The sequence below is a fragment of the Hoplias malabaricus genome, chromosome 16, assembly GCF_029633855.1.
Source record: "Hoplias malabaricus isolate fHopMal1 chromosome 16, fHopMal1.hap1, whole genome shotgun sequence".
In the NCBI taxonomy this organism is placed as follows: domain Eukaryota; kingdom Metazoa; phylum Chordata; class Actinopteri; order Characiformes; family Erythrinidae; genus Hoplias; species Hoplias malabaricus.
Genome location: NC_089815.1, coordinates 18,540,565 through 18,553,505, shown reverse-complemented (window position 1 = coordinate 18,553,505; position 12,941 = coordinate 18,540,565). Strand labels below are relative to the sequence as shown.

At 36.7% G+C, this 12,941-nt stretch overlaps 2 protein-coding genes across 4 annotated transcripts; both read left to right on the top strand.

Moving 5' to 3' along the window:
- The first annotated feature begins 477 nt into the window (after positions 1 to 477).
- On the top strand, positions 478 to 2,737 carry LOC136671360 (granzyme M-like). The gene is made up of 5 exons (XM_066647036.1): positions 478 to 569; positions 1,728 to 1,872; positions 2,091 to 2,339; positions 2,446 to 2,583; positions 2,720 to 2,737. The coding sequence occupies exons 1-5, from the start codon at positions 478 to 480 to the stop codon at positions 2,735 to 2,737; spliced, it is 642 nt and encodes a 213-aa protein (XP_066503133.1).
- A 3,170-nt stretch (positions 2,738 to 5,907) lies between these two features.
- LOC136672329 (complement factor D-like) lies at positions 5,908 to 10,673 on the top strand. Of its 3 annotated transcripts, XM_066648333.1 has the most exons (5): positions 5,908 to 6,029; positions 7,048 to 7,198; positions 7,482 to 7,620; positions 9,218 to 9,469; positions 10,399 to 10,673. In XM_066648333.1, the coding sequence occupies exons 2-5, from the start codon at positions 7,107 to 7,109 to the stop codon at positions 10,543 to 10,545; spliced, it is 630 nt and encodes a 209-aa protein (XP_066504430.1). In that variant the 5' UTR covers positions 5,908 to 6,029; positions 7,048 to 7,106; the 3' UTR covers positions 10,546 to 10,673. The 3 variants fall into 3 exon arrangements, with proteins under 3 accessions (XP_066504430.1, XP_066504431.1, XP_066504429.1); XM_066648334.1 differs by lacking the exon at positions 5,908 to 6,029 and having other exon boundaries at positions 6,959 to 7,198; positions 9,218 to 9,439; XM_066648332.1 differs by lacking the exon at positions 5,908 to 6,029 and having other exon boundaries at positions 6,959 to 7,198.
- The last annotated feature ends 2,268 nt before the right edge of the window (positions 10,674 to 12,941 follow it).

The window sequence follows — 12,941 nt, the reverse complement described above, 5'->3', positions numbered from 1 at the left end:
TCAGGATAAAAATAATTAAATTCTGACACCAGAACTGGCTGCATAAATACACACAATTACTTTATTTAAGAATAAGTCCTTACCAGTATTAATCTGAATTAGCCTGCACCAGCCCAGGCAACAACTGAAATTCCCAGATAATTCATTGCTTTTATATTTTTCAAGGAGGGGCCAACACCAGACCCATAATCATTAATAGTGTCATATATATATATATATGACATGACATATATATATATATATATATATATATATATATATATATATATATATATATATATATATATATATATATATATATAAAGTAACTTAAAGTTATTTTTGTGCCAGACAGGAGTTAGAATGATTCAAATGGCCTGGATGTATGGAGGTGAATATTGCATTCTGATTACAACTCTTCCATGTCTTTCTCTTTCAGACAGTGTTGATGTTGGTATAGTGAATGGCACAGAAGCTAAACCCCACTCTAGGCCCTATATGGTGTCTGTCCAGACAAGTGAAGGGCACAAATGTGGGGGCTTCCTTGTGTCCAAAAGATTTGTCATGACAGCAGCACACTGTTGGAACAAGTAAGATTGAATTAAGTGTTTAATGTTTACTCATTATGATAATAATTGGAAATATTTACATACAAGAGGCATATTAATACACATAGAATATTTGTAGGCAATTTACTACTATGTTATTAAGTAGTAATAAAGGTGAATATAGACATCTCCAGAGTGCTTACTTCAATGAATTTTAAGTGCCATTAAAATGCCATTATTCAAATAATGGCATTAATTGTGCATAAAATATGAACAACAAAAAATAACAATTAACACTTAATGGATCAGAGACAAAGCAGCAACAGTCCAATGGTCAGTTACAGTTAAAGAGAAATTTACTGCATCTCAGATCAGCTTCTAACATCAGCAGTACCATTCTAACAAGCAGGGAAATTAACCCTAGTAATGTGGTTGGGGGACTGTGTAAAATCAATGCGTTCTACTTTATATAGTAACAACTTCCTACAAAAATTACCCTCATTATTTTGAAAAAGCTGTTAACACATAATGTGAGATACAGTAACAAAAACTTTTTTTTTTGTTTTTTGCATTGATAGCACTGATAGCATGTACATTCTTAGTATCTTGATGACTACTTATTAGTTTTTGAGGTAATAACCCAAATATTCCACAAATTTATGAAGCAGTAACAAGAAAACTAACATAAAATGGTTACATACAACTTCTAAACATTTACTACAGATGTGTAACATGTAAACACTATTTTATTTACTTCTGTTCTTCTTTTATTTACTTGTATTTACTTCCTTTTTATAATCAGTTTCAAACAGTCCTGTGCTCTGCATTAATCCTCTCTCTCACTAGCCTATTGCATATTATAAAATCATAACTAGAACTCTAGTAGTAAATTCAACCTTGTTACTGTTTAATTATGTAGTAATAAGCAGCTATTTAAATATTTTCAGCTTGATTAATAAGTTAGCAGCTATTTGTTGCATAAGGTTTTATACCGAAATAGTCATGAGCAAATAAATGTGTTAATCATTCATTATTTATCCTAGTCTTTAATAAGTAGTAAAAATGTGGTAGTTTAATACCAACTAGGCGTTTCTTGCTAGAAGAATTTGTTACTCCAGGGTATGTTGTGTTTCTGTAAATTTTTAATGTGTTGCAGTGACACCAATTAAATCTAAATATCTGGTATGCTCATCTAAACAGGAAATTGATATTCACAGCTGTCCTCGGTGCTCATGACCTGAAAGACAGAAAAGAACGCTCTATAACAATGCAAGTGAAGAATTACCATGTGCATCCGAAGTACCTTGACAATAATTCATTTGACTATGATATCCTGCTTTTAGAGGTAAACAGCCACTTCATCTTTAATAGCTACTTTGGTTGAAGTAACTAAACAAAGTAAAACTTGACTCCAACTATAAAAATACATGCATTGAGTTGTCAAGGTTTTGTCTTAATCAAATAGCCTAATAATTGGCCTTTTGTATCATAAGAATCACATTGATGCAATATAACATCTGTTTGACCTTGATGATAATTCAACAAATATTGATCATCTCACAGTTACAAGGAACTGTCAAAAAGAGTCGAAATGTGAAGTGGATCTCCATCCCTCGAAAACCAGAGGACATCAAAGCCGACTCCAGGTGCAGCATAGCTTGTTGGGGGCAAAAAGGAACCTATAAAGGCTTATGTAGTCGCCTACTGGAGACACAGGTCAGTATCATAGACCAGAAGAAATGCAACGATCTCTGGGACAAGCCTCTAAGCCAAAGAATGGTGTGTGCAGCTCATCCTGGAGGAACTTGCTGGGTATGAAAAATATTGAATTATTGAATAGGTCACCTTCTCATATCTTGAATTAATGAGAGTCAAATCTAGCCGGATGATAATCTGTTCATTTCTTTGTTTTTCACAGGGGGACTCTGGGGGTCCTTTGGTGTGCAACAATACAGCAGTGGGTATTGTTTCTTTTGGTGATGCGTACACATGTGACAATCCTAAAAAGCCAGATGTTTTTACCAAAATATCTGAACTTTTGCCCTGGATAACGTCTGTACTGAGAAAGTATTAGCTTGCATTTACACTGAAATTGAAGTGTCTTCATAGATTTCTTCCAATAAAATCATGTCTGAAGTGTAATTTTCAAAATGATGTTCTTGTTTTGTTTTGTTATTTCTCCTATTGTGTAGATCACAACTAACATGTAAAGTAAAATGTCAGTTCTGCACGTTTTTCAGACCAGAACACTAAACCTTATTGCTTCAGCATTAACCTCAGTTATTGCTCCAGTTTCAGTCCCAGACATTGTTTCAGCTCTAGCCTCAGAGATTGCTCCAGACATGGCCTCAGAAATTGCTGTTGGCCTCAGCCTCAAATGCCCAAAAAGAAGTACATGAGACATCAAGACTGGGATGCAGCTATATCAATAAAGTAGTTGCCAATTTCACCCATTAGCCTAGTACTGATTCTTTTCAGACTGCTGCTAATACAGCACCACAGGACAGCTCAATATATGTTTTAGGATAATACAGACTTCCCAGGCCTGATATGCTAGCTAATATGTGTCCACACTGGCTAGTATTGTGCTCGTGATGGGGAGAGTGTGGTCATCCTATTCACCCAGAGAGTCCTGACCGTAGAGGGCATCACTGGGGTCAAAACTTAGACCAGGTTTGAGAGGGGCATGTCAGCCATGCTAACTTATCAGGTGTTACATCCATGAGCTAATCACAGATGTATTGTGTGCTACACACTGTTCATGAACATCCTATCTTCCCCCATGTTTGGAATTTTCCATTCACTTTCAAAATAACACATTCCGTTTTGTTCTCATAACAAACTACATCTGCATTAACAAACATATTTATTTATTTATTTATTATTTTTTAATGATTGTCCAGACTTCCAAATCTGCATTGTTACACTGAGGGTGTCTAGAGGGCGCTAGTGAGCGTTAGCTTTGTAATTCACTCATTCTCCCAGAAGATGGAGCCACAGAAGGGCTTGAGGAATAGCTCATTACCTAGACCAAGAAAAAATAAGAAGATAAGAGGATAAAGGTATTATGAATTATAAGCCATTTTACAGCACTTCTAGGTGTGTTATGTAATTTTGACACAGAGTTAAAAGCTAGCTGGTGTTTTCATCATCTTCACCATGTTCTTATCCACGTAATCCATTTCAGGATCAAGGTTGGTGTTTTCAAATGATGTCAATATTTAAAAAAAATTATTTTGGGATAAAATCTTGATAGAGATAGATGATCCACTAATGCTATAATTGGATGGTTTATAGATAAGGACCCCACTTTTTGTTTTGTCTGGAGCTTTGTTACTGACAACTAACCCTGAATGTCCACATAGTCTTCACCACATTACTTTATGTTGATATAATTCACTAATATTAAAATTAATACAGTCTGTTTCTGATTGATTATAATGTTGAAATATCATTTAATGATGTTGTCATCGACAGGAACATCACAGAAGACGGCCGAGTCAGGGTTATCTTCGGTTTGGTCTTATCTTCATTCCTGAATGATAAAGATAATGACAAGCCGGACAGTTTGAGCTGAATCTTAATTGGCTGGTCCAGCATAAATCAATGTAATATCAAATGTGTCCAGGTGATGAAAAGATACCTTAAAGCATGTAGCACGGGAGGAAAAACATACCTCTCCAGCTCCAGTCTGTGAAAAAGCAGTGCGTGCTACTGCCTGGTTGCATTGCTTGGAAAAATAGCACAGGCCACGTGGTGACAAAAGACAGAGAGCATGTATTTCTGGGCATAATCTCCACACACACACAATCATCTTAAATCTATTTAACACGGCTCATATTTCATATTAAGGGATTGTTGTAAGAATATTCAAAGACACAGCAATCAAAAGATTCAAACCCCTGACAGGTGAGCAGTCAGTGAATGTCGTTCATTCTCTTGTTACAGTGGCACCTGTTGCAGCAAGTGAACAGTCAGTTCTGGTGACGTTGTTGAAACAGTACAAATGGGCAATGTATGAATCTGAATGATTTTGACAAGGGTCAGTCTGTGATGGCCATATCGTTTTGGTCTGAGTACTTTTACAAAGTCTCGTGTGGTGGTCCTTGTATGCTGTTGTTTATACAATAAAGTTCAACAATGAACTTTTTATCTCCAATTTAATTAATCATTACATATGTGTTTGTAACATTTATTTATCAAGGATAAAAAGCAAAGAAGATATATTTAAATAAAATGACACAAAATAAATTGTTTCCCCCAAAATCAATTGTATCCACTCTGCGACTTGTAGCTTCAGTTCTTTTCAGGGGACTTGCAGTCAGTTTGAGCATTAAGTGTTCTTCTTTATTTGTGCTGAAGCCAGCAGTGTTGCCCCAATGGAAATTAGAAAAATTCTGTCTCAGAGGACGTATATACTATTCTCCATTATAATTTGGTAGCTTTGTTTGACTGGAAACCACATTTAAATAGCACTGTCTCTTTTGGCTTGGTAAGCAATGACCAAATAACCAATGAGCATTAAATAAAGTCACAGTGTCCACATGCACAGTCAGTTCCTGTCACTGAAATAAAAAAGAAGGGACAACGGGTGAACTGGCTACAGGGTCATTGGCTCCCAAACCTCATCGCTGCAAGAGGGAGTGAAAAGAGTCAGCTTGGGTCGATGCATATCCTCTATTAATTCTTGAGTCAGTTCCAGTCATCTGCCAATCTGCCTTTTCACTAAATAAAGTGAAGAAAAAGGGAGGGGAAAAAGTATATACAGAAATTTGAGATCTCCAAAAATGTGTGCATTCATAACCAAACTTAAAAGCATCCTACAAATTTCCAACATTTTTGCACTGATTCATTATGATTCTATTTAGAATTATATAAACATATATGGGCAGCACGGTGGCGCAGCAGGTAGTGTTGCAGTCACACAGCTCCAGGAACCTGAAGGTTCTGGGTTCAAATCCGCTTCTGGTGTCTGCATGGGGTTAGTTCACTGTGACCCTGAACTGGATAAGCGGTTACAGACAATGAATGAATGAATAAATATATTAAATATCTGGCGCTTAGGGTTCAGTTTAGGATTTTGTTTATTGTTATGGTTAAAGCAGGTTTTGCATCAGAAAATCACTTAAACTCTCAGAAAGTATTAGCTATATTTCATACACATTGTATAAATCTTGGGAACTCTCTCATAGTCAAGTATTTACCAATTCCCGTTGAGACCAGGCTGATAAAATGCAGATTGAACAATCTTATAAAACACTTTTTCTCAGAATGAGAAATATTGAAAATATTGACCAGAAATTAACAGTTGAGAATCTTGCACTTTCCTCTTATACAGAATCTTAAAGCAGCAGAGACATAGTTGCAGAACTGGCTGTGTCACATCAATGCAAGCTGTGGCAAGAACTTTTGCTGTGTCTGTCAGTACAGTTGTACAGAGCATGGAGGAGATATCAGGAGACAGGCCAGTACACCAGGAGACATGGAGGGGGCAGTAGGAAGGTAACAACCCAGCAACTGTCAGAAACAGGCTACATGAGGGTGGTATGAGGGCCCAACGTCCACAAGTGGGGCTTGTGCTTACAGCCCAACACTGTGCAGGGTGATTGACATTTGCTAGAGAACACCAAGAATGGCAGATCCCTCAGGAGAACATCCGTCGCCTCATCAGGAGCATGCCCAGGCGTTGTAGGGAGGTCATACAGGCACGTGGAGGCCACTCACACTGAGCCTCATTTTATCTTGTCTTGAGGAATTTCCATTGAAGTTGGATCAGCCTGTAATTTGATTGATTGAGTATGATTCCAAATCCAGACCTCCAAGTATAATAATTTTGATTTACATTGATCGTTTTTATGTTATGTGGTTCTCAACGCATTCCACTATGTAATGAATAAAGATTTTCTAATGGAATATTTCATTAATTGAGCTCTAGGATGTGTTATTTTAGTGTTCCCTTTATTTTTTTGAGTGATATGTACTATGGATATGTTATAAACATAGAAAAATATATATCTTCCGCACTGGTGATCATGCTTTAAAATCTTGTGATCATCTTTTTGTTGAAATGAGAGTGTAGACAGTCCATTGTTATTGGACCGTCCGTTATATCCAATTAAGACCTAAGTGCTTAACTGAGTGGTTAGTGGAAGTGGGCAAAGGCAAATGACAATTGGAATTGAAATGCAGCTCAGAATATAACTGCCGCAACATTTTAGTTGAATGAATAATGTATAAAAGCAGTTAAACAGTAGCTTGGAAAATGATGCAATTCACATCCTTGAATGACTGTTCTTTGTGCTCAACCATTGCATTTGGTGGCATATACTGTAACCTATATCACACTGTAACATTTCTATGTTTGTTTAATGCTTTTTAAACATTTATTTGATCAGATTTCAGTTTCTGTATTCAACCAATTGTGACCTTAATTCTGCTTGCGATTTCAGCCAAGAATTTTCATTTTGGTGCATCACTGACAGGAAGTTTAATGACAAAACCTCTGTTTTCTGTTTTTCAGCCAGTGTTAAAGTTGGCATAGTGAATGGCAAAGAGGTTATACCCCACTCCAGGCCCTATATGGTTTCTGTCCAGATTAATGAAAAACACCATTGTGGTGGCTTCCTTGTGTCCAATCAGTTTGTCATGACAGCTGCACACTGCTATAAGAGGTAAGATGTTTATTCACAGTTCTTTTATTCTTTTGCATTCTGTATCGGCTTTATCTGGATCAGGGACCCAGTGCGCCTGCAGCCTTGCCAGAAATATAAAATAGTTGTGATAAATGTGATAAAAATGTCAACCAGTATGTCTTTACCCTGTCTGCTGTGCCATGACTTTAGCTTCTGTACTACAGCTTCTGATATAGCTGATATGTTGCATGATATGAAATATATTGTAATTATTGTAAGCTCAGATTTAATAAGTATCTGTTCTGTTTACTCTAAACACCAGAATGAGGTTTACGGTAGTGGTGGGAGCCCATGACTTGACAAACAACAATGAAGGTTCTCGCCGCATTGAAGTACAGTATTACCATCTCCACCCCGAGTTCAATGCAAAAACTTTGAACAATGATATCATGCTTTTGAAGGTAAATAACTATGCTGAAACATTTCAAATACTTTTCTGGCCAGTTATTCCCTAGTGGAGGTGACGACTTTGTGGAATATATACACTATATATATATATATATATATATATATATATATATATATATATATATTTATATATATATATATATATCACCGCAGCCCTGAAGTGGATAAGCAGAAAAGAAGATGATATATATATATATATATATATATATATATATATATATATATATATATATATATATATATATATATATATATATAAAACACAAAATTATAATTTAATAAATATACTTTAACAAAAAAAATAGCATCAGAGATCATATAGTTATAACATACTTTCACAAATTGTAATTTTTTTTTCATTTTTTTTAAAACCATCAAAGCATTTTCAGTGTCTGTCTTTGTTTAATGCCCTAAAGCATAAACAGTGAGCATAGTGCAACTGTCATTGCTACCCTGGGCTTGGCTCAGTAGAAACTGCGCTATGTAACTCTTGGAGGTGAGCATGAAATCTCTCCCAAGAACTCGCCATGGAAGAGCACACTGTATTTCTACAATTACAGACTGTAGTCTACGGGTTTCTCTGCAAAATTTATTATCCCCATTTTACCCTATTTCCTAATGGTTAGGACCACCAGAGAGCAGGTACAATTTGGGTGGTAGATTATTCCCAGTGCTGCAGTAACACTGATGTGGCCACCTCATTTCTCCTTCATCACAGGACACTGCCCACAGGACCCTGGCGGGTGGATATTTTTGATTGGTGGACTGCAGTGACACTGAGGGCTTACCATCACACTGCAGCACTAAGAATGATCCTCCTCCCAAAACATACCTGCTCTATGGGGGTACTGGTCATTGAAATGTGCAATTACAATTACAATGTGTCTTCCGCATTTAGCCCATCTGTGGCAGTGATCACACACACACAATAGTGCACTAGGCGCTGTGAACTCACACCCAGAGCGGCTGGCAGCCATCCCCAGCACCCTGTGAGAGTTTGGGGGATTCAGATGAGGGAGGAGGACACTACTGTTCCTTCACTCCCACTGCCCCTAATGTTCCTGTCAGTCGTGGGAGTCAAACCAATGACTCTTTAGTCCTAAGCCCTCTTCTCTAAACATTAGGCCATGGCATTTATGAATAAAGATAATTATTCAACACTGGCACTTAACCTCACTGATGTTTATTGTTACCAAATACAGTCATTAAAAAAAAAAAATAATAAAAATGTTTTTTTTTCCTGGGTGCTCCGGTTTCCTCCCACGTTCCAAAAACACGTGTTAGATTGGTGACTCCATAGGTGTGAGTGTGTGAGTGATTGTGTGAGTGTGTTTCAACCTGTGAAGGACTGTCCCCCCTTCCTGGGTGTGTTCCCACCTTGTGCCCAGTGATTCTGCGTAGGCTCTGGACCCACTGCAATCTCTGAACTGAATAAGCGCTTATATACAATGAATGAATGCATTCATTTTTCTTAGCTGTTCTGAATAATTTTACATTTATTGTTAGGTCAAGTGTAATTAACAGACAACTGTTAATCAGTCACATTTTTCAGCCTTGTTTATGACAGAGCCAACAATGATCTTCCCACAGCTGGGCGTAACATTGTCAAGGAGCAGCACTGTGAACTGGATCTCAATCCCTAAAGAACCTGAGGACATCCCGGTCAACACAGTCTGCAGTGTAGCTGGCTGGGGGCAAAGAGGAAGCAATAGACATCCAAGTGATTGTCTTTTGGAGATACACACTGTAATCATGAACAGGATGATGTGCAGTAAGCTATGGAATTCTACGTATCCTGTAACCGAGGGGAAGGTGTGTGCAAGATCTCCTGCAGCATGTAATGTAAGAAAAAAGACAACAATTTATTGTCCATTACTTTTAAAAGTACAAGACACTGTAATAAACCTACATAAACCTTCATTAATGATTATTACCATTAGCGTCAGTTGTAGACTCACAGAAGAACAAATGTTATTTTGTAAATTATAATGTAATACTATGGAGAAAAATCACTGAAACGGACATACATGTAAATTACATTTAAAAAAATACATTTAAACATTGTATATATATATATATATATATATATATATATATATACACATCATTTGATAAACTTGAAATTGTGAGGTGGTGAAATATTCAGATTCAAAATTCAATTCAAATTCAGATCTCAAAAATAAAAATCTAGGCCTGAAGTCAACCACACAGTTTCCTCAGGAAAAGTAAACGTCCACAGAGTTATAGAATGCAGAATTTACCCCGTCACAGCCACCAATGACAGAGCTGTCTTACCTCTGTCCCAGGTCCAGATCTAATGCCCTCTTTCAAGTGTGCTGATGACATATAAGGGTGTGCAAAAGGGGTGCAAGTGTTCGCCTATTCAGAGAGCTGAGAGCAGAATTGGGATACACTCTATCGCACGTCTCTTTGTCTCTTTGTCTACATCACTATCATCACTATCCAGTTTTTGTCACAGTGTATTTTCATCTTTTTGTTTATGTCACATGTTGCACTTTAAATATATCTCAAACTGTAATGTTTTGTGATTCATGGGGGGGGGGGGAGACCTCTATTCTAAAAGAAGTTGTTTTTCCATAACATTTTAAACCAACCTTTATGACATCTGTCACTTTGTGGACTAAGGCTTTAGACATATGTTTTGTAGGTTTAGGTGAGTTGTCATGTAGCCTTTTAAACAATGACCTACAGTACTCTCTCCATTCAGACAGTTACCCATTCCACTAATACAATCATCTGTTTTTTAACAGGGGGATTCTGGGAGTCCTTTGGTCTGTGGAGGTAGAGCAGAGGGTATTGTTTCCTTTGGTGAGCGTATATGTGACCATAAAGAAAAGCCCAATGTTTACATCAGAATCTCTGCCTTCCTTCCTTGGATCAGGTCCATCATTGGTTAGTCTGAGAGAGAACCTAAAAGGAAGCACTTGCCTTATTTTATAATTTCATTTACATTTACAATTTATATATAAATATATAAATTATATATTTATAATTAATTTTACAATTACAAAAAAAGCATTTCTCAAGCATATTCCTGGCTGTTTCTCCTTTTCTTTTTATTGAATTTCAGAACAACAGCCACACAATTAATGTAAGAATATGAATGTACGAAGGACATGTTTTTGGATGAGCTTCTACTGTAAGACCTTTGCTTATGTAATTAAACACCTTCTACAAGTTCTTTGTTTGTTTATGTGTTTGTTTTTATACACATTTGGATTGGTTGGGGTAGATACATTTGTACCTGCCCAGGCACAGCAGATAGAAACTAGCTTATTAGCCAACTCTAGTGCAAAAATTAAACATATTAAAAATAAACACAATAAATAAATGTTAAATAAATATAATTAAGCGGGCACATTATGGAACAAAAATCTTTTATTAGGTGTATGTGCATATTAATATGGGGATATGGACTCTCACGTGAAAAGTGTGAAAATAACAACAACAAGAACAGTCAGTTATTTATGGGCTACCTAATACATTAAAACATGGGATAAAATTAGTTCTATCCACTGTCACTTCTGTCACGCCCTCTTCTCGTCTGTTTTCCTGATCTCAGCACATGGCTTTTTGTTGTCGTTCACGCCCCGCCTTTGTTCCGCCTTCTTGTTCATCACTCTCGTTGTCCGTTTCAGGTGTTTCTCATTTGTTGGTGTATTTAAGTCCCCTTCCCTCACTTCCTGGTGTCGTTCATTGTTCTTCGTATGGTTTGCTATGTCTTTTGTTCTTTGTAATGTTCACCTTTGTTTCGTCGTGTTCCGTCATTCTCGTTTTCCCTTGATTCCAGTTCCCAGTCTCGTTGTGTTTCCAGTTGCTTGATTTGTCTATCTCTTGTTAATAAAGTTTGTTGTGTTTTAGTGTTTGCGTCCGCCCTCCGTCAGTCCGCATCCCGTGATCCTAACAACTTCGGCTTGCTCAGTTGGCGCTAAGACTTGGAATTTTTGGAATTGGAAAGCTGCTTTATAACAACACCAGTTGTAAAAAGCACTATATATAAAATTGCATTTAATTAAATAATATTTTTAATAAATTATTTACAAATATTTGCATGTGTGTTACAATGTATAATGTTACCCTCAATACTGATCTCATAATGCTCTTTAATATTTACCCCTCTCACTAATTGTTTAGATATTCTGTACATTGTGATTATTTAATCTACATACTATATAGTATATTTTTATTAGTTTGCATTTTAACAAAAGTCTATCAAGACAATTTAAAAATGTAATGAATCCTCTTTGTATATCATTCACTGGAATGGTTCCAATTAGGACCCCATTTTTCAATAAAATCACTGTGAATAAATTTCCTACCCGCTGTAAGATCATTTCAGATCTCTTTTACAGCATTGTATCATATTAAATCAAGGTTATTCCGGTATTTTTGCTTAATTTCTTCTCAGTTAAGTTAATCTCCTCTGAGAATGCCTTTTGAACATGTTGGCATTTTTTATAATTGTATATGTGCCTTGAATGTTAGAAAATGATCCTGATCCATTTCTCTGTTCCCAGTCCAGATGACTTTGCTGAACTGTTGACAATGTTAAAATGTTAGGCCTTCATTAATTCTAAAATAATAAACTTATCCAGTTCAGGGTCACGGTGGATCCAGAGCCTCCCCAGAATCACTGGGCGCATGGCGGGAACACACCGTGGAGCCAGCATGGCAGGCCTTCCTTCAGACCTAACCACACATATTGCTCTAGCTGCTGTGGTGACATATGTATTTTATAAGTATCCCTACTACAATACTGAAAAACCTTGAGTGAACAATAATGACTATATGTTGTGTGTGGTTTAGAAAAATAAAAGATAAGTTAACTCTCTTAACAGGGTGTATGGCCGAACTCATGACAGTTGTAGTCTGAGAAATGGTCCAAACTCAGAGATGGCTACAGCCATAGCTTGATGTGCTTTTTCCAGGCATAGCCTAAGGCAATGGCTAAGCTTTTGCCTCAGTGTTTGGTCCAGCCAAAGTCCGACACAGAGTTCCAGCATTAGCATTACATCTGTAAACCCACACTTACCTTACACACACACACACACAGGGCTCCTGTTTCATCTCTTACCTCATTTGAGTCTGAGCTGCACTGTATCACTAATTTTCTCCATTAAAGCTGAAACATGTACTTAGCAAATTAAATAATTCAAAATCATCAAAACTACACTGAGAAATTATAGTAATAAAGCACTGTTTCCTCTATTCAATTTGTCATACATATCACACTACACGTCTCCCTCTCAAAATAACAGTGCTAGCATTTTAAATGTAATTTTGTTATTTATTT